This window comes from Myiozetetes cayanensis, unplaced genomic scaffold (genome assembly GCF_022539395.1).
Source record: "Myiozetetes cayanensis isolate MyiCay16 unplaced genomic scaffold, myiCay2020 scf2-11, whole genome shotgun sequence".
Taxonomy (NCBI): domain Eukaryota; kingdom Metazoa; phylum Chordata; class Aves; order Passeriformes; family Tyrannidae; genus Myiozetetes; species Myiozetetes cayanensis.
Genome location: NW_026087411.1, coordinates 41665097 through 41686746, shown reverse-complemented (window position 1 = coordinate 41686746; position 21650 = coordinate 41665097). Strand labels below are relative to the sequence as shown.

The following is a 21650-nucleotide window of genomic DNA, read 5'->3' as shown; positions in this document are numbered from 1 at the left end:
CTATCGCTGTTGGCAAGAAGGGAGGCAGGGACTGTCGCCTTAATGAGTGTTTGTACAGTAACCAGCACAGCGGGATGCCCAATAGCAATAATAATAAACCTTGATCAGAGATTTCAAACATTCCTGTAACATCAGACAGACTGTTCTGACTGCTGTACAACCAGGGGCCTCAGCTCTTGTATGAAATCCTTAGATTACTCCAGAGACACTTCTGAATCATGTTTAACTAACCCAGCTAGGGTACGGCTGTTTTCACTTCCCTCATTTTACTTGTGCCACGATATTGCTTTTAAATCAGTGGCAATTTTGGAAGATTGGTTACTTCACACTGTACTCACTTCAGAAACCAACCTACACGCCACGGGTGCTCACTCTGCAGAGAGCAGGATGGACAGGAGCATGTGCATCACCCCAGACCGGTGCAAAGCCTCCCCAGAGCCCAAGCCGGGTGGAAGGCCCAGCAGCCAGCGAGCATCTGATGCCGGGTGTCCCACAGTCCTGTGCTCCAACGCCTTCCCCACTTTCCTTCAGGGGCCGCCCCAGCGCGGGAGCTCTGTGCCCTATTTTGGGGCAGCGACATCAGGGCCCCGACTCCTCACTCTCTCGAGCATGACGGGCTGTGTGGCCCCGGCCGCGCCGTCGGGACTCGGACCCGGGGTGGGAGTCAACACTTCAACGCCTTTCTGTTTCCAGCCGTCGGTAGCCCTTCGCCACCTTCCCCCGGACAGCGGGAGCTGCTGACGGACCCGCAGGCACCGAGGCCAGCGCTCCTGTCTGTGCCCTGCGCGGCTGCAGCACCGCGGCGGCGGACAGCTCCGGCCGGGGCCGGCAGCGCATCCCCCCCAGGGCGGCGGGGCTCAGCGGCGGCCCTGCGGCAGCCGGCGCTGTGGTTTTAAATGGGCGGAGCGGCGGCGGGCGGCGGGGCGGGCGGTGGGCGGCCCGCGCTGGCCCGCGGCGCCCATATAACCCCACCTCCCGGGCGCGGAGTGCCGCGGCAATTGGCTGGATGTGGTACTTGGAGATGTTGAGCTGGCTCCTTCCCCCCATGTCCCTGCACACACACAGGGGCGGGTGGTGCGGGCGGGAGCGGGAGGCAGGGCTCAGCCCCGGCGGCGGCGGCGGGGCTTCCCCGACTCGCTGCCTGCCCGCCGCCGTGCCCGAGCCGCTCCTGCTGCTGGGCTGCTGCCTGCGGCCGCAGGACCCGACCGAGCCGGGCCGAGGGGAGCGCGGGCGGCTGCTGGCGGCGGCCGAGATGATGGCGGAGGGCGGCGGCGGGCCGGCGCGCAGGAAGGCGCTGTCGCTGCTGGAGGCGGCCCGATCCCGCTACGAGAGCCTGCAGATCTCCGACGACGTCTTCGGGGAGTCGGGCCAGGATAGCAGCGGGAACCCCTTCTACAGCACCTCGGCCGACTCCCGCTCCGCCGCCTCTTCTCAGGACGAGGAGGACGACGAGGAGGACGAGGGGCGCCCGGGGGCGCCGAGCCCTCGGGGCAGGGCGGCCCGGCGTCGCTCTCCCCGGGCGGCGGCCACCCCGGCGGAGCGGCGGCGGCAGCGGCAGGTCTGCGGCGGCAGCGCCGTCCAGGGCGGCCCCGGCCCTATGGAGGAGGAGGAGGAGGAGGAGGAAGCGGAGAAGGGGGGCTGGACCCGGTCGCTGCGAGACGTCCCACCCCCTCCCTTCAAGGATGGCAGCGGTACGAGGAGGGCAAGCTGCCGGGGCCGGGGGCGGCGGGCCTGGGCGGCCATAGGGGTGCCCGTGCGGGGTGCCCGGGTCGCGGCGCAGCCTTGGGACGGCAAGCCCCGCGGGCCTGGCTGCCGGCCTGGGCTGCTGCCCGGCCCCGGGGGCGGGAGACGGCAGGTGCCTGTTGCCCGGTGGTTTCTTCCAGGGAGCGGCCCCGCCGTCCGGCCGCTGGTGCCCGTGCGAGTGGGAGGGCGAGGGGAGGCCGCGTGTGCTTAGTCACAGGCATCGCTTCCCCGGCGGGGCTGTGGCGCTGCCCCGAGCCCGGCAGCGCCGGCTCCGCCGCGGGGAGCAGACAGGATGGGGTGCCCAGGCCCCGCTGTGGCTGTGCTGCGGTGCGCGGGTGGCTCCTCGTCTCCACTCCCGGCTGGGGAAAGCCGCTGGTCAGGACGCTGCGGGTGACCTGCCCTGCGCTGTGCAGAAGGTGGGACTGGGATTTCCCCCTGGCTGCAAGGTTTTCTGTGCAGCCGTCCCTAACCTTAACCCTTCTGGCGTGGCTTTCGGGCAGAGCGAATACCAGGAGAGTGGTGAAATGACACGGCGCGGCGTGCAGCAGCAGTGCACAGCACGGAGATCTCCGTGGACTGGCTGGTGTGGCGAGTTGCACCACTGGTTTGCCGGTAGAGCCATTATAACATATCTCTCTGCAGGCCTCGACAGCCTGGTTGACTGTGCAGTAGAGCAGCAAGGCATTGTAAAAAAAAGATTAATGGTTATGAAGAGCTGGGATGTGAACTTCAGCATTTGCGTCTGAGAATAGGATGTGATGATTGCTGTCAGTTGAGTTGACAGTTTGCCTGGCCTAAGGTTCCTTGTCTTTGCTTTTTGTTTTTTTCAGTAGTGTTTAATTCCCTCATTTTGCTGTTAAAAATAAATGCAGATGAGTACTGTACTAAAATTTGTGCAATGGGACAGGCAGAAACCTATCTGAGGAAGCAGTTTGGGATTAGAGAGGAAGGTGGAGCTAGCACTGGAGCCCAGAGAAAGTTCAGTTGCGTTTCTGACCAATGTGCAAATAAAAGCTGTCTACCTCTAGAAATGACATCTAGGAGCATAAAATGTTTAGAAATCACTGTTAGGTACTTCTGTAAAGAACTCCTAGGTTTTATTGAAGGTTCTCATTCATAAGCATATCTGAGGTTCTGGACGATAAGCTTCGTGGTGTTACGCTATTTCATCATCAGTTTTCATTTAATTTCTCTGCCTTTGATGGCTTATTTCTTCATATCATTACCTTATAGTAATATCCTTTTTAACAAAGAACTGGGATTACTGTTTTAATACTGGTTTGGAAAAGAATTGAGTTGGTGACCTGTTAATCCAGGAATTCATATTTCCTTTGACATAAAGGAGTCAGATTTATGGTTGACGGAAATAATATGGATGTCTCTTGAGGAAGGTGTATGTATATTGCTGTAAATATTTCCTCTGGTAATAATAGATGGAGAGGAGCTCGCTGCTGCCCTTTCATTCTGTTGATCGTGATGATAGATGCTGAATGTTCTTCATAGCATGGTGATTTGGTTTGGCAGAAGTTCAGTTAAGTGTCGTGATTTGATATGTGTGAAACATGTACTCTTTGTGATATGTTTATTTCTGACTACTCAAATTTTAAGCTTTGGAAACTACTGCATTGCATATAGCTAAGCTCTTGTAATTCTAGTTTGTAGACTGACTGCTTTAGACCATGCAGATATCATCACTGGAGTCATGCTAAACATATTTGTACTGGCACCCTTGTTGCTTCATTGGACACTGTTGTGACCCAAAAGTTTGGATCCATACCTCCTGAGGAAAAGGTCTCCACTGAGGTGAAGATAGCTGTCCTTTGCAGTGACAGCATGTCTTTCAGTCCCTAATGGAGTACAAGCAAATATGGGGTCAGACAGAGCACTGACAAGTCGTATTCTCAGTTCAAATATGCTGGATGTAAAATACTTTCTTTCTAGGTTCCGAGTTTAAAAGGAAGAGATTTACTTGAAACTGAGATAAAAAATATCTTTGGTTAGAACCAAGATTTCAGAGTGTTGCCTTTTGGTCAAAATCTCAAGGTTTGCCTAGTAGCAAGTACTTGACATCATCTGATGCCAGAAGACAAATGTCTCATGAGACTTCAGCCCCAGTGATGCTGGAAATAAATCCTTGAATTAGCCTGGCATAAAACCTAGTGTCAGCCTCTGGTTTGGGGGACTGCTCCTTCATGAGAGGGAGAGTGGGGGGGGGGAAGAAAAGATTTAAGTTAGTTAATGACAATGAGCTAAAGCTCCCATGAGAAAAAATAAAGACCCACTTAGAAAACTCATGGTCTTTTTAACTACAAGTAGAAAATACTATCACTTTTTTACCTTTTGAATAAATTACTTAATACTGCCCTTCCCTTCCAAGCCTCAATGTTAAACTTATGTCTTTAAAAAGGATTATATCCATCCCTAGATTTAATCTTGAGCACAGACAGGCTAACTGATACTTCATCCCAAAAATATACTAGAGACCCAGATGTGCTGGGGGCTGCTGGCAGTGTGTTAGATGGTTCAGTATGTCCTCAATCTGCAGTCAGTCACTGCGTGTATTCGTGGTGACGCCTGCCTTCCTTGTGTGTCAGATTCTGACAAACTGGGAAAGGTCTGGCTTGACTTATGTGTGAGGAGGTAAGTGACTGTCATTGCAATGCAACACAGTACTGTTTGTGTCCCAGATTTTTGTTTTCTGCCCCTTCTTCAGGGGTCTCCAGTTACTGTTGTTCCTGTTCCATTTAATAAAAATAGTGGGTGCTTAGACTCCATTGGGGGAAAAAAAACAAACAACAAAAACCAACAAAACAAACCAGCATTAATAGCTGTAGCTGACTTCCTTTGTTGAAATCCAAAATAGCTGTTAACTTTAACACAGAGGTTAGAACAGATGGCTTGCTGGCACTTTGTGTTATTTCAAGTTAAGCTATTCTGCGAAATCATTCTTTTAGTTGCTGAGAAAAATCCCAACCATATTGTGGTGCCCTGATTTTTAAACTGGTTGCTTGTGGCACTATGTAGTTCTGAGTAAAACAGGTTGAGGAAACAATTGCATGCCACAAATATCAAATGAGTAATGTGAGCTCTGAGGTACTGGGATATCAGTAATGGATAGGAGATCTTGGAGGCAGTTGCTGAAATAGCTTTCCTTCACAAAGAGCCCCTGGCTACAGCAGGTCCGTGGATAGGTCACTGTGTGTGTTTGAAAGGCTGATGGCATCCATGATCTAATGTTGGATCCAAGCTAATATATTGATCTGGTTGTAGAGTGTGGAAAGAATAAGAGAACAAACTCCTGTTAGGATAGGGAAAACGTAATTGAACTAGAGAGGGAGAGAGAGCAAGCAACAACTATTACAAGCTAGTATGTGCCAGCAACTCAATGCAAACGCTTCACTTCTGGTTGCTCCTGCTTCAGATTTAATTGGTGTGCTCTTCCTTTTATTGGGTGATGCTTTCCCTTGTTAGCTCAGTAATCTGACCAGGAACTGTTTGGTAACAAATAGAGGCACTATTGGTTCTGGTCTTTGGTTGTGGAGGGTCTTACAAGGTGCAAATATCCTGGTATTGCTGCTCCTTGATTTTCGTGATTTGAATTAGCTGGTGTTTTCTTCCTAGGATCCAATACTTGCTATATCCATGTAGTTCAGTGACCAGAGAATTTGACCTAAGATATCCGAGCACTTCTTTATTGTTAGGATGTTATGTTATTGTTATGCTTTAAGGTGGCAACAATAGCAGGGAAGCCCAAGCAAAAGTTAATGTTGAAGCCTTGAAAGTTACAGGCAATTAGTGCTATTGTTTTCTTCATTTTTTATGCCCTCCAAATCCTATCCTTAAGCCTATACCCAAGGATAAAATGTTAAGAATGTTCCTTGCTGAAAGAGCATAGCAGCTTCTCTTTGAGTTGCATTTAGAGAGTGAAAGTAACTTTTATGGATTTCCAAAGTATTTCTCTGAAACATTAAATGTGCCGTAAGTTACCAACCTTTGAAGAATGTATTCCAGCAGAACAGCATGCTCTCAGGAAGAGGTCACATAGACCGTGCTTGGCAGTCTTGCCACCTTGAAGAGGTTTAAGCAAATATTTAAAGTAGATTTTAGTCCAAGAGCTTGGACAGGCAGATGGGAAGGTAGCATTCCAGCAACAAGGAACCTGGAGGAAGAGCTCTTGGGTCAGGCTGGGCCATAAAAGAGGGAGATACACTTGCTACCACCTAACAGTGGTGGTGCATTGGTTCAAGTCCAGAATAGAATCTGAAGGTTTTAGTCTTACTTGATTGATGTCAATACTTAAAGATTTTAGTGGAAAGAAAAGTATGAAAGCCACTTAGTCACTTAGGGCAGATTCTGCTTCAGAAATATCTGGGCCAAAATCTCTGGCTGTAAGTGGATAAAGTGACACAGATGTAACTTGTTCCTGCTGAATTAGGTCATCAGAGAACTTAGCTGCTTTTGACTTGCATAACCATTGAAAATACTGGGAAAAAAGACGTATCTGTATAATCTGTTCTTACATTCTAATTAGAAATTACTTATAATGACAGTATCACAACACTTACAGGAGGATACGATAAACATGTCACAAAGATGTACATTACTGCTTTGCAAAACCTTTATAGGATGACTTAAAGGCTTGAAGTTTTGCTAAATAAGTGAATTATGCAAAGGCTTAATATCTTATATGTCTTACAAAAGCTAGATGTGCTTCTCAGGAGGCTTTGCTGACTTTAGAACGCATTTTCCTGCTTCTGTCATGACTGAAGTGAACAAAGTACATACGACAGCCTTATTGATTCTAAAATTTAGTGCAACTCAGCTGTCTGTGTTCCCTTCTTCCTTTTGCCCATACCTCTGCCATTACATGTGCATTTGGGGAATACCTGAATGTGTAGATAAACTTCACAGCAAAAATCCCCAACCCTGTTTTTCTCTGCTTTTATGATGAGAATGTGTTTTGGTCAGTACTTGAGACATGAAAGTCTGCAAGTACTGCAGATCAAGGTCTTCTCCATAGACACCCTGTAGCCTTTCACAGAGAAAAAAGCATATTTACTCCTAGATCATAAAATGAGTCTTTTCTCCTTGCAGCTATTGATGGGGTCATTTAAAAGAAGTAGATCAGTTCCTACAGCCACTCATGTCCTTTTGTCAACATCCCAGAAACAGTACAGCAAACAGTTTCCTTGTCTGCATATTTTTAAGTCAATCTAGAGAGGAAATCAACCTCTCTGCTGAGTCTAATGAGGATGCTAATAGTGGAGTTGATTTGCTAACTCTACATAGACTGCTAGGTCACAGGAAGTTGTCCTGGATGCCACAGTCTTAGAAGAAGCTGGAAATGTCTCTTAGGTATTCTTGTTCATAAGGTGTTTTGTTTTGCTCCTGTGTTCAAGCTTCTAAAATTTTGGAGTAGATAGATTTAGCAGTTTGGAAATACAAGGTACTTCCCAAAGGGAAGGTAATAATGGAAATAATTACACATCCTAACTAGAGGTCAATGGAGTATAATCACTGAAATACCTCATTCGTCTGAGTACCGTTGAAAATTGGACATGTTATTAGAAAACAGGACAGATGGACTCAAAAGGAATACATGGCTAAGACAAATGCATGAGAATACTATCATTTGACGTCTCACTTCATTGTGGCAAGGCATCATTTTTAGGAGCTTATCCAAGATCCCACTTCATATTCCTTAAAGAACAGCATGTTAATCAGTCACTGGCTCTGTTTGAAAATGAACAAACACATAGCTGAGTAGGACTTTGAAAAATTAAGCCAGAGTTCCTTGTCAAGAGATTGCAGGGAAATAGGCTTGGAAAGCTCCTTAGCTTATTTTGGCTGTCTATAAATTACTCCTGGATTATCTTCGTATTTTCTGTGAAAACAACTAGTATTAATGTCACGTGATAGAAAACATGCTCTTGATTCTGCTTTCTTGGATAACATAAGGGATTCACATGATCTGTGTTGACAAACTATACTTGCTGTTAGGAAGGACAGAGAATAAAACCAAGCAACTTCTTTTCAGCAAGCAATACAAAGCTGTAACTGTGTAGCTGCAAACTGAGCAAGTTGAAGCGTAGTTGATGGGGCACACTGTTAGGATGCAAAAATCATGTCAGAGGAGGATAAACAGGAGATACAGAAGCCAAGAATACCATGTACATCTGTATGGATGGGGGAATTAGCTGTGCATTGGATGGGAAGATTACTGGACTGACATAAAAGATACAGAGAGCCCATCAGTGGGCACAAATGGAAGTGTTATTTCTAGTGAAGAAAAAGCAGAAAAAAGACGTAAAGCAGCTGCTGTTATAACTGTGATTCATTTCTGATTACATATGGCAGGGAGGTGGGTGTGTATGAAAGATTAAACTGAAGCAAAAAATGAGAATATCTTTTTCTTCTTAAGTTGCTTACAAAATTCACCATTGTGGAAAGTCGGATCATCTCTGCTTTTTTTGGAAAGGTAGATGCTGCTTAACTTCCAAGTGGGTAGCACTTGTAGGTGTGCAGTCCGGGGTCAGCATGTAACTATGAGTGTGCAGCTATTCCCATTGATGTTATGGTGCTGTCTGCTCCTGGAGGTATCCTGCTGTTACAGGGCTTGGGAAATGGTAATCATGTCAGTTCATGCCCAGAAAAACTACTTTGAAGAGGCTGTATATATTGAAACTCACACATATATGCACATAGGCATATAGACTCATAGAATCGTTATGGTTGGAAAATAGCTTTAAAATCATCAAGTCCAACTGTCAACCCAGTACCACGACTATGTTCACCATTAAAGCATGTTTCAAATGCCATATTCACAAGATTTTTGAGCGCTTCCAGGGATGGTGACTCCATCACTTCCCTGGGCAGTCTGTTCCAGTGCTTTACAACACTTACCATGAAAAAAAATTTCCTAATTTCTAATCTAAACCTCCCCTGGTGCAACTTGAGGTCACTTCCTCTCATCCTGTCAGTATGTTACCTGGGAGAAGAGACCAACCCCCACCTTGGCTACATCCTCCTTTTAGGTAGTTGTAGAGACTGATAAGGTCCCTCTGAGCCTCATTTTCTCCAGGCTAAACAGCTCCAGCTCCCTCATCTGCTTCTCACAGGACTTGTGCTCCAGACCCTTTTCCAGCTCCATTACCGTTTTCTGGACACACTCCAGCACCTCAGTGTCCTTCTCGTATTGAGGAGACTGAAGCTGAACACAGGACTTAAGGTGAGGCCTCACCAGTATAGAGGGACAATCACTGCCCTGGTCCTGCTGGCCACACTGTTGCTTATACAAACCAGGATGCCATTGGCTGTCTTGGCTACCTAGGCACACTGCTGGATCATGTTCAGCCAACTGTTGACCAGCAGCCCCAGGTCTTTCTCCACCAGGCAGTTTTCCAACCACTCTGCCCCTAGCCTGGAGTTGTTGTGATGCAAGTGCAGGATCCAGCACTTGGCCTTGTTGAACCTCATACGGTTGGCCTCAGCCTGTTGGTCCTGTCCAGATCTTTCTGCAGAGCTTTCGAACACTCCCACCCACTTAGTGTCATCTGTGAACTTGCTGAGGGTGCACTCGATCCTTTGTCCAGGTTGTTGATGAAGATATTAAACAGGACTGGCCCCAGTACTGAGTCCTGGGAAAGCCCACTCAGGACTGGCCACCAGCTGGATGTAATTCCAGTCACCAACACTCTCTGGGTCCAAATCATTCCAGGCAGTTTTTTGCTCAGTGGAGAGTATGCCCATCCACAGCATGGGAAACCAGTTTCTCCAAGAGAATGCTATGGGAAATAGTTACAAAGGCTTTAATAAAGTCTAGGTAGATGACATCCACAGCCTTTCTCTCATCTACTCAGCAGGTCACCTGGCCACAGGAGGAGATCAGGTTGATCAAGCAGGACCTGCTTTTCATAAAGCCACATGGCTTACAGTGTTGGGAAAGGGGATCTAGTTTTACTTTTTCTGGCCCAGTACAGGATAAATAGATCAATTGGACTGCAAGGCAAGAGGAGGCCAGCCCTTCCCAGAGACAGGGTGGTGGTTCGTAAACCTCTTGCTGTAGCAGATGAGTGAAAATGGACCACATTTGGTTTGGGGAGAGAGATTCCCAAGATGATCTTGAAAAATGCAAGATGCTCTTAGATCTGTCTTGCTGGCCATGTTGCATTATGGATATAAATACATATGTGGATATAAATTCTTATTTACCTTTTCAAAGGGCTTGTGGCTTGCTGGACTTTATTCCTGAACAGGATCACTAAATGAGAAGACCTTAAACCAAAGACTTTCTCTCATTTTTGGCCATCATAGTTACTCCTTACTTCTAAACTTGTCCTTTTACATTGTTTTTGGTTGGTTTGAGATGAAGCAAAATACTGTTTGAAGGTTTACACTTGTGAGATCTGCATGAATTCCCTCTTGTCACTGGCTTTGAGATTAAAAGAAATTAGGCACTAAAATTTGGGATGTGTTTAAGCGATATGTAGCTATTTTCATAGGGCTAACGTTGCAAATAGTTTCAGTCCTTTCTTTTAAGGGCCTTTGAAGAAGGAGTGTGGCTTTAAGCGTATCATAAACCTCCCCCATTGGGTAAAGAGTGATGGGTTTTAGAGTAAATGACGTCCTGCTCTTTCCACTTGATGGGGTTGTAGTTGATGAATAAGGAATGACCTCTCAAGAAAGGCCTTTCTGCATCTGCTTCTGTACTACTGGGTAGTGACTCACAATTAAGCTGACATTAGAGATGATCTAAAACAGCCTGTCAAACCTCTACAGCATCCCCCTGTCATTGTGCCCTGTGGAGTGTGAGGGTTCCCTACAGGCAGGGTGCTATGGGGGCTCCCCTGGGGGGTCTGTCAGAGCTGGGCTCGGCAGCCAGGGCCCCTCCTACCACCCCAGCAGGACAATTTCAGTTGACAGCACTGAGGCATCGCCTGGCATTGGGTGCCTCCCTGGGGACAGTCTTTCTGTCTCACAGGTGCCCTGCAAGCTCCTTTTGGTTGAAATTACCTTTGGTGTTTATTTCTCATGTGGGAAACAAAGTACCACCTTGTGGTGGGTTTGGTGCGTGAAGCAGTTGTGCAAAATTAGGAGCTGGCTGAGCCTTGTGGAGGCCCACCATGGTCACTGCATTCCATGACAGACTTACTGCCTTGTTTTCTGTGCTGAATTCTTGAGGCAGGATCATCTCTGCAGTACCAGCTCTGAGTTTCACACTGTGCTTTGTGTTACACTACATCTGTTGCAACAAACCTTGCAGAGATTAAAATATATAGCAGGGAGAAGCAGGCAGTTGCAGAAACCTCTGATTGAATAAATACCATCTAGTCCCTGTCAGGTATTCTCACTAAAATTTGCTTAACTACAAATGCCTTTTTGTCTCCATGTGAATTGGGTATGTCTGGCCCAGCATCTCCAAAAATGTGTTGCATAAGAATCTGGCAAAAGCTTAAATGTTCCTATGAAAGAATTTTTATTTTTATTTGAGAAATTGAAAGTTCCTTCCTAAATGAAGCTGGGGTTATTGAATTTGTTTATTAAATGTTTTGATAGCATGAAGTTGGAAGTGACTCCAACTGTACACTGGAGAACAAGCTGGGAATTTCCAAGGTTCTTCATAGCCTGGAATAACCTGGTGTGGTGGGCATGAGGGCATGGTGCAAGAGGGAAATGCTTAGTGTGAAGGCAGCAGTGACTAACAGCAGAAATGGAAAATGGAGGGGAAGAACTGTCTAGGAGAGAAAAGAACTGGAGGTTGAAGCTGAACACCAGACAAATGTGATTCAGTGTCATGTTGTTGTGGAAAGACAAACATCCTCCCCAGGTATTTAAATGGAATGCACAAGACTTGTAATGAGACTGGTTTGCCATTTAGGAGAGAAAGTGTGGGTCACCAGCCCAGGAGAGAAGCACACAGTTAAATGTGAAGAGAAAGGACTGAGAAGCAGAAACTCTACTAACCTGGCCACCTTTTAGTATTCAGGTTTTAAACTAAGGGGCTGTATGGATAAGTAAGGGCTATTATAGGAAAGGGAATTATCTGCCTTACCTGCTCTGAAAACTAAATATAAGGAATAATGGGTAAAAATAAGGAATTGATGGATAATTAAATCAAACATGATAGAAACTCTTAAGACAGTGCAGGGCTGCAGAAGATGAAATGTGTTGCTGAAAACCTAAGAACGAGTGTCATTAATCTGTTATATCTGTTGTAATAGACTGAGAACCAGAATGAGTGCTCAATGGGGATAGAGGCCTTGGACTGAAGGACTTCCTGAGGTTCCCTCTAGCACTCTTTTCCTTTGTTTTAGGTTGGTTAAGATAAATGCAAACACTAGGGAAGCTGCTTTAGTGGCAAGTTGTATGCTGGAATGTTGTAGCTTGTGAGGAAGAGCTGTGTGCTTGCAAAAGGCCACCTGATGTGTTAAGGTGAATTTCCCTCCTGCGCTTTGCCCCGGTAAAGTGGCCCAGGCACACATGATGGTTACTCAGGGTATTGTTTCCACCCTCACTTCTATGGTAATGAGTTGTGTGTCCATGAACCTTGTGTCTCGACTCAGAAGACCTATTCTGAGGCTCCTTCTTTATGTTAAAAGCACTAATCTTCTAATGATAGGGATGCCTGATATGACACTATGCAAATACTTGTGAGATTAGCAATGCTACACTCCGAAGGCAGTTACTGCATCATCCAGTGGTGTCTAGGTTTGTGCATATCTTTGTTTATGACACTTTTTTGAAGTATAAAGAGCTTCCTTGCAACTGAATCCCAACACAAACCTCTGTAGACCATGACAATGGATATTTGGAGGAAGTCAAGCGCAGGTCTGGAAAAGGCCCAGCTAAATCCTAGTCCTGCAATAACTGCAATAACTGATGACCATGTAACTGATGTCTTAGCAAGAAAGCACAACAGAATGTCTACTCCATATTCATGTGTCTTCAGTTTATGGGCTGGCTATCAGAAGGTTGTTTCTTCGCTTCTTTGTGAGCATTACAAAATTATTTAATCTTCAAAGGCTACTATTGGCACTTAGGTCTTCTTTTTTTTCCTTATATTTACCTCAAGTATATTTAAAGAAGTTTGATTTTTTTTGTTTTTATTGTGGTTTGGGTTTTTTTTAGCTTTTCCTCTTTTCTCTTTTTTCTTTCTTCTCCCCCTCCTAGGCTAAAAATAAGAGATTTACAGATTTGTTCACAATCTTTCCTTGCAAGAATACACCCTTACTTCTTCTAGTGATAGTTCTCTGTCTTTTCCAGGGTAGGATCAACTCTCTGTTGACAAATTGCACAAGTTTCTAACTAAGGTTTTATAGTTCCTTGTTCAGAGGTACTAATACGTCACTATCTCTACAAAAGGTAACTACTAACCTACTTAATGTTACCTAGAAAAACACTGTTTTAGAAGTCGGATGTGTGTCACTTTTCTGCAGAATAAGAGATTGTGTCTGATTAGAGCAGATAATTAGAGAAAAAAATTTTCAATACTGGTTTTTAAGATTTATTTTGGCCAACAAATCCAGATATTATCTAGTAGGATGATCAGCCTAGTGTCTCCTGTTTGCACTTTGAGCATATACTTGGTTCTAGTTCTGTGTCCTGGTAAAAAAGGAAATAAAATCTCTCCCAAAGTCACCTACCTTTAGCCAGACAATTCCTTTAGCAGTCAGGGATCTGGATAACAGGAGACATTAATACTCTTACTCATCCCTGCTGCTGCCAATTAACAAGTATCTAGCTAGAACAAATAAATTCAACTTTGCTGTAAGTCATATCTCAGAAGCTTTCTCACTAAAAATGATTTTAAGGTGACCTGAATATGATACAAATACTATGCATTTGTCTTGATGTCCTTGATGAATCTTCCCTCCAAAATCTATTCAGCCTTTGAGGAGTATTGGGATCAGAGTAACAAGTCAAAATCACCAAGGCTCTTATTTCTCTTTGAAAGTCTTTGTTTTCACAGCTTAACATGTTACCTTGAGCATGGATTCATTTAAGTTCTTGCTATGGGGCTCCAAGTATTTAAGAAACAAAAATATATACTAAACTGCAAGATTTGAATTTTTTTATGTCTTTGTCTGTGCTACAGGTATTGCAGCTTCTGGTATCCTGTCCTCAGACTTGTGAACCTTACTCTCTTATAAACCTCAGTATTTGCCTTGAAAATGAAGCCAAAATCCTTGCCCTAACAGCTGAAACACACCTAGGTTATCATGAATCTGTCTGTCATGGAAATTGCTCTGGTTTCACTTCCTCCTTCTTCCCCTTCATTTCCCTTTTATTTGGTTAAAGAGCATTTTCGATCTTTGTGTCCAAGGCACGGCTGTTTCTGGTTAAGAGGCGTGTGAGTACAGCCAGAAGTACCTAAACCTACAATCCTACTTAGACCTGGGTAAATTCAAATTACATTAAACTATGTTAAGAGCAAATAGTAGTGCAAGCACCTACCTGCTTTCTGGGACAGATGGTGGATGTAAAATATTCAGCTATGGGCATTTTTGAATTGGTACTGTCAAAGTGGGTACTGAATATGAAATGGTTCTAGAAATACAAAATGGACTTGACACTGTTAATGCTGTTGTTGAGATTGTAGCCGTTTTTAACTTTTTTTTTTTTCCCGTTGGCTCTCTCTCCCTGAATGAATGAAAATAAACTAAGTAAGCATTAGTTTCTTTCTAAAAAGAGCCATTTGTATTGTATGCTGAAACAGAAACATTTGATAGCATTCTATGGGCAGATATTGTAGTAGAGTGAGAGAGATATTAAAATCAAAACTGTACCTTTTCTTCAGGTCTTTTTCTGAAAGGTTGACTCAAAAGGGGTCTGGTTATTGACCTGGAGCAGCTTGACATCGAGCAGTGCACTGCCAATTGTTCTATTGTCAGCTTTCTTCCTAAAATAAAAGGGAAATGGGATTCTTTCTTTTTAAGCTGAAATGGGCAGCTAAATGGAGAATCCCTAAGCACAATACTTTTATCAGAGAAGGAGCAAGAAATAGGTGTAACAAAAGCTGTTCAAAACTTTACTTCCAAGCTTTCAGTTTCTACTGAATCCTTTTAATCTGTACAATAACCTCTTTCTAACCTGTTCCTCTCTGCTACAGCATTTAGTTTCTTTAATTGTATTTTGCTTCCTAGAATTCTCTGCTGTCATAAAAATGAACATTCCTCTTATATTTTCATACAGATTCTACCAATACTTCACATTTTAACATCGTGTTCTCAGTCATTATGAAACTTCCTTTTTTTTATTCTTCTGGGCTCTGCTGGACATCATGTCTTCACTGTTCCTGTTAAAACTGTGGCCAGTCAGGAGCAGGGGTCCACCAGATTTTGCTGCTTAGTAAGCCAAGCTTTTTACAATTTTGCTCTGACCCATGTGTCCAGGAGAAGGTATAAAGGTCTTCCAGATTTTAAGTTCTCACCTAGCTTATGCAAAAGTAGCTGTTAGGTGACAGCCTTTTGAACTGCCCTTGCTGAAAGATGGCTTGCTTGAGTTCAATCCTTATTAGACAGCACATTTGTAGTGAGAAGAACCTGTAGGCTCCAACAGCATTTCCTGTGATGAAAAAGCTAGTTGGTGTTGGGAAGCAATGTCACGTGAAACCAGATTCTGCCTGTTCTTTCCTTCATAGCGTCACATCAAGGTGACATCTGGTGCTTCTAATATACCAAAATTATGGCCGAATGCTCCTGACCTCACTGCTCGTGCTGTCCTGCTCCAGCTGATGATCCAGATCTATTTTTGTGGGAGATGCAACATGTGAACAATTGTCACGCTCACTACAACATCAAACTTCTCTCTGAAAAGCTGGAAGGAATGCAACATGCAGCCCAACAAAATTTGAGCTTGGATCTAAAAGTGATGTTTATCTGTGGGTTTGGTTATCCCAGGATTATTCAATCTCCTTTTTGCATGAAGGTTGCACTTCATGGGTCTCAGCTGCCCCTGCATAGAGTTTTAAGTTAGCATTTTGTTGGGTCTGAGGTGTGAATGCATCTGTGCTCCTGCTGCCTAGCAGAAGATACCAGTGGAATTTTAGAGGCTAATGCACTAAGTAATGGGCCCAATTCTTTACAGCAAGCATTTAAGATATATTCTCCCTTCTCCCTCACCTCTATAAGTGGGAGTGGACATTGGGTCTTCTGTGTCTGGTTCTCCCTTGTTTTGCTCAGTGTACTGTGGAGTTCCTTATTTCCCACACATTGGTTCTAGAGGCAGGGGGAAATGGCCAAAACCAAGTGATAATATCTATAAAGAAAACAAAATGTTATGTTTGTGTAAGTAGTTTTGGTGTGGCTGTTGTTTTTCTTTTCCGCTTTGAGACTAGCTGAGCTCACTTCTGCATACTGGTGGAGCTTGAATGCTTCCTTAAGAAAGGAGACAACACAGATACATTTTGTTTTGCTTAAAACAGCTATCTCGCATTGGCCTTTTTAGCCATCAGCGCGCTTGTAGCAAGCGTGGGTAGAGCCCTTCTCAAATCTTCGTTCGCGAAGCCTAGCCATGATGAAAACAGCTATTGTAAATTGCCTTGTCTGTAATTTAGAAGAGGGAGAGAAAGTAAGCAAGCTTTTAAACTGAAGTAAAAAAAAAAAAGTTAGCTTTTTTGTACGGATAGTCTTTAAGCACATCTTTTGCTAGTCTACTCTCTACTAGTCTCTACCCACTTTTTTGGAGTTATTTCTGGTTTTTTCTACAGATTGCATCACTTGGCATTATAATGATTATATCACTAAGTCATTTGTTTGGAGCAACCCTTGGCCAGAAGAAGTATGCTTAATCTCACTTTAAAAACTTGCACTTCAGTGTAGGGTTGCACTGATACCTAAGAATAATTTGATCATTGTAGTTTAAGGTTAAATATCTGCCTCAGATGCTTTCTGCTGGGCTGGAGCTGAAAAGACCTTAGAAGGGATTACTGTAGGCTCAAAAATTTCTTAGAAGAGATCCCTTTTGCTGTTTATTGAAAGTACAATTTCTTTGCTTTATATCCTTACAACAGTAAAAAGTTTGGTATCAGGTCTGAGAGGTAGAAACTAACATTAAGTTCCACGATCAAAAAGAAAAATCCATGTTTCCTGAAGACCATGAGTTTCAATTTGTTTGCCAAGGTTTGCAAAAAGTGGCCATAATCTATGGAGTGGTAGTTGTAAGGCCCAGAACAGGGACAACAGGTCTGCAGGATAGACTACAGAGCATTTTTGTAGTAAAAAGACACTCCCCTCTTTTCCTACCACTATGCATATTGCAGCCTCAGTCTTGCTTTTCAGATTAATAATTTGCATGGCTGACTGCGAAATGAGTTTGTGCTCTGGAAACCTGTTTCCACTAGAGAAAAACACAAGGCTGTTACACGTCCTTTTGATTTGTGAGTGATGCAAATTAAAAAGGTGAATGTTGAGGGATGTGAATGTAGTACATTATTCTTTGAATCCAGACGAGCATATGAGCATGTGCTTAAATAAATGCATTTATGGTACTACTTTAGGGATAGAGTATAGTGACATGAAAACGTATACCAACACAGAAGTACTTCTGACTGATAACACCACTCCCCCGTTCTTACTAGACATTTTCTATTGGGACAAAGGGAAATGGCTCCCTTTTATACTGGTTTAAAACCGACAGTAGATCAGCTGAAGCTTGTAGGATTTGAGCACACACTCAGCTCTCTCCTAAAGGGAGGGTGAACTGTATCTGCTAAGCTGCTTTAGTCCTGAGTGCAATTACTGAAGAACTCTAGAGCAGTGTTCTCCGAACATTTTTGATCATTCGTCCGTATCAGCAGAAGTTTTTTCATCAAGTACTCCCAATCTATGTATGTTTATTTATTTATAGATTATATACATGCACTACTGTACTAATATACTATGTACATTATAAAGCATACACAAAAATAGAAATTAAACCGAGATGAGATAAAGTTGAGATAAACACAATGTAATTTATTTATTTTGTGTTTGTTAACAATACAAAAAACTAATTTCTTCCAGCACCCCAGTAGATTGTCTTGTGCAGCACCCCATATTGGAAAACACTGTGCTAGGGCCTATGAAAGGATCTTGATACAAAGCTCATGGATGGCCAAGCAGACAGTGCCTGGCAAGCAGGACTGTGGTCATTTGTGTCCTGCTCTGACAGACTACTTCAGTCCAGACTCAGAAAGATAATTTCTGTAAAGTGGCTTGAATCTCTCTGCCAGTGGTACTTCACCTGATTTCTATGTCTTTTCTCTTCTCAACAGATAAAAAAACATTCTAGCTTGCCTAGCAGGCTTGAGGTATTGATCACACAAGGTTATAAAAACTCCAGGCCCAGCTTTGCTAATAATCTGAAGGCTTTTTTATTCCCTGCTAAAACATCGGAGGGGTTATAGCATTTCAGACTTAGTAGAGTCTGGCCCTTAAGGGAGGAATGTAATAAATTCTTCATGTGGAAGGTAGAATTCACCTATTCAGGGCCATTCACAATAAGCAGGAAAGGAGCTGCATCAGAGACGATGGAAGAAACTGATGGGGTTGAATGAGATGCAGCAGGTCTCATTTCTTAATTTTATTTTATGAGGCATTCAACATAAATAAAGAATGAATTTGAGAATAAAATAAAATAATAAAATACTGTTTAAATTAGAGCTTTGTGAACAATAGCAACAAGTGGCCAAGGAACTGGAAGGGCTGTGTAAAGGAGCAAATCTATCTAAAACCAACTTTAGCAGTTAGATCCAGAAGGCTTAGGAAGCGGGAGGCTCCCTGGGGAGATGTATATTCTTCTTCTGTGTTGGCCTTACTGTTTCTACACACAGAGCCAAGGGAGCAGTGAGAGACGTAGCAATGAAAACTTGAGGTTCTTGGATGTTCCTTTCCCTGGGAGATTCCATATTCAAAAAGCACTTAAAAAGCAAATCAGGAAATGAAAGAAGGTTTGAAAACAGGTGCAGTGCTGTTATCCTGACTGGAGCAGCAGCATACGCTGATCTCCCCCAGAATGCAAGTTGAAACCAGGGCTTCTGATGGATGAACACTGGCTAAGGCATTGTCTTAATGAGGGCATGAAGGGAGTTCTCAACTGTCTGTAAAAAGCAGTGGTAAAGAGACAGAGATGTTTGGATGTCAGTAGCAATAAAAGGAAAATGAATTTTGCCATGTGAGAACAGTGACTTGCTTAAATAATCCTCAATAGTTACATAAGTGGAGACTGTGAGACATCTAGAGAACTGAGTTTTCCTCGTAGAAAATGCTGTGGTGCTGGATGAACTCTGATGTGCTCCACACAGATGTTGGGTTCTTCCTTGCCAGCAGCAACTGGCCAAGGCAAGGAGACTTGCAAGAGCAGCTCCATGTGAATTGTTTCACATCTACTGTGTAATTGAATTGATTTTGGTGGCCTGGCTGTCTGAACTATACAGAAGATTACATTGCTGCCTTTGATCACTTAAAGAAATATGTATGTCACCTTACTGGTGTTTTGGTTTTAAGCCTATAGATTTGAATCCGTGCTTTAAGGTTTTCAGTGCTTTCATTATGTTGAGGATGATTAAGGAGAGTGTAGGTGTGGCATGCTCATACCTGTGGATTGTAGGAACAGAGGCAGGGAATACAAATTTCAACACTTTCATATAACTGTCTTCAAAATAAGAGAAGAGAAGCAGATCTCCTTCCCCAGTAGTTATGACATTTGATCTGTGCTTACCTATTAATTAAGTGTTCCTTGACAGAAAGAGTTTAATGGAAGAATGGTTTATGAAAGTATGACTGTAGATGCCAATGTTGTGTTAATTCACACGGGTCAGTGCTTGGGAGCAAGGAAGAGAAGTGAAGCAGGAACCAAAAGGGGTTGGGACGTCTAATCTTTCTTTTTGAACAGGCACAGGCTGGTTGGGCAGAGGTGTGACTCTTTATTCTGTGACTTAAAACTGAGTATGATACAGATGGACACACTGCTAACCAATGCTGGCCCACCTGTGCTACCTGACAGTTATTCCTTGTCTCAGACCACGTGACCTTAGAAACAGCAGCTGCAGACTTGAAAAATTCATGCTAACATAAACCTCATCTCATTACTTCATTGAAAAGCCAGTGGAATGGGAAACTTTGAGGTATGGCAGTGTCTCAAAAATGCAGGAGGAAGGGTGGAGAAAGCAGCAGAGAAGTGGAGCCTGGTGAAGGTCAGGGTCAGATAGCATGAGGCAGCTGTGAAGGCTGAGAATGTGCAGAATGGAGCAAAGGAGAGCAGGACATAGGAAAATATTTTCTATAGCTTGATGGGCAGGCGGTTTGGAAGGAAAGCACCACTTCTGTCTGAGTGGCAGTCAAAATTTACAGCCTATATTTAAATGAAAACTTTTCCAGTTATTTGTTACTGAGTAAATACACTCCATCATATCGTGAAATCATAAGCCACCCTGACACGAAACAGCAGCTTACATCTTTTCACTTTAAGAAAATCAATCTTTAAGTAGATAAGAGCATGTAGGGCAGGACATGGAGCCAGGATTTACAGAGCAAAAAACATACTGTAAACTTCCTTATTGCTATGTTTACCTTAAACATGCAGTTGACTCTGCGTGTCTATGTTGCTGTCTATGGCCTCTAATTGTCATTGGCTTTTGTTCCAGGCAGATTTTTTCAAATTGTGGAGGATCTAGCTCTGGTATAGTCATCCAAATATCTGTTCTGAACCCTACTGTGAAGACTGTGTGCTTCTTCTGTAAGAGAAACATTCTAGCAGGGAAATGTGAAGCTCCAGTCACTGAGGTCTCAAGCTATAAATGTCCTAATCTGTGGTTACAGAGTGGGAAGCTATTATTTCTGTTGTGATAGTGCCCAGAAGCCTCTGTAGGAATCCTTAATGTGAAGTGCTTGGCACTTTGCAAACAGAAGGACACATTTTGCAGTAGTTATTCCCATGTTACTAATTTAAATTTACCTTGCAGGTGCATGCTTTATAATTACATTTGCAGATTTAAAGAACTGATGTTTGTTTCTGTTTTATATATAGCAGAAAAATTTGTTGGCTTTATCTTCCACTTCGCTATTTAATGTGACCCAGATTTCATCACCAACAACCATTTTTTAATTTTTTTTAAAATGTGAGCACACCATGAAGTTCTTTGAAAATCTCTGCTGTATGAAATCTCTGTTGCTGCTAGGTCCAAGATGAGAAATAGAAACTACTTTCTCCTTTTTTAACCTGAACTATGTTCTTACAGCAATTAATTGTTATTAAATGTTTCAGCTTTTATTGTTTCACATGTTGACAGCCTCCAAGAAGCCTGGACAAGATGACCTCCAAGTATAGCTGTGATCTGGGTTTCTGGATGACTACCAGTGAACAATACCAGTCCGGTAACCTCAAATCTTTTACCTGCCTAATCTCAGAATACAGCCTACTAAGCCTGTGTTTGAAGAGGTAGACTTTGGCACCAGAGTAACAAAGCATCCCACCTGGAAGGCTGTGGGGGAAGGCACACAATGCTTTTCTTTGCAAACCTAGTTCCATGACCTGGTTCCAGCTCCTCTTGCAGCCTGGCAGCTGTGCGGCACGGTCTGGGCCGTGGTGGGAGCTGGCTGCCAGTGCCGAGCAGTTCCGCAGGCTGCACACAGCAGCTGGGCAGAGAATGCAGGAGCCTGGAGTTGCTGAGGGACTGCTGAGGATGAGTGGTGCTGTGCCACTGAGGATCCCACTCTGACTTCATGCACTATTTAGCTCTGAGTTGTGCTTCTGGCTTGCTCTCTGCAGATACAACTCCCTGAAAGCCTTCCCTGGGGGTGCAGTGGCTTGTAAACACGTTGGTGTCACCCCGAAGTTAACACAGGCAGTACAAGTAATAAATCCATCTCTTTCACAGGTGACTGCCTTTTTTCTTCAGTCATCATTGTTGAAGAAATGCACTGATTTCT

General features: G+C 43.8%; 1 protein-coding gene across 1 annotated transcript in view; it reads left to right on the top strand.

Moving 5' to 3' along the window:
* The first annotated feature begins 1057 nt into the window (after nt 1–1057).
* Nucleotides 1058–21650, top strand: part of PGBD5 (piggyBac transposable element derived 5) — a 72638-nt gene continuing 52045 nt past the window's right edge. Inside the window, exon 1 of the mRNA XM_050314302.1 lies at nt 1058–1691. Coding sequence (XP_050170259.1) covers nt 1253–1691 — 439 coding nt within the window. The 5' untranslated portion in view covers nt 1058–1252. The remainder of the gene's footprint in view (nt 1692–21650) is intronic.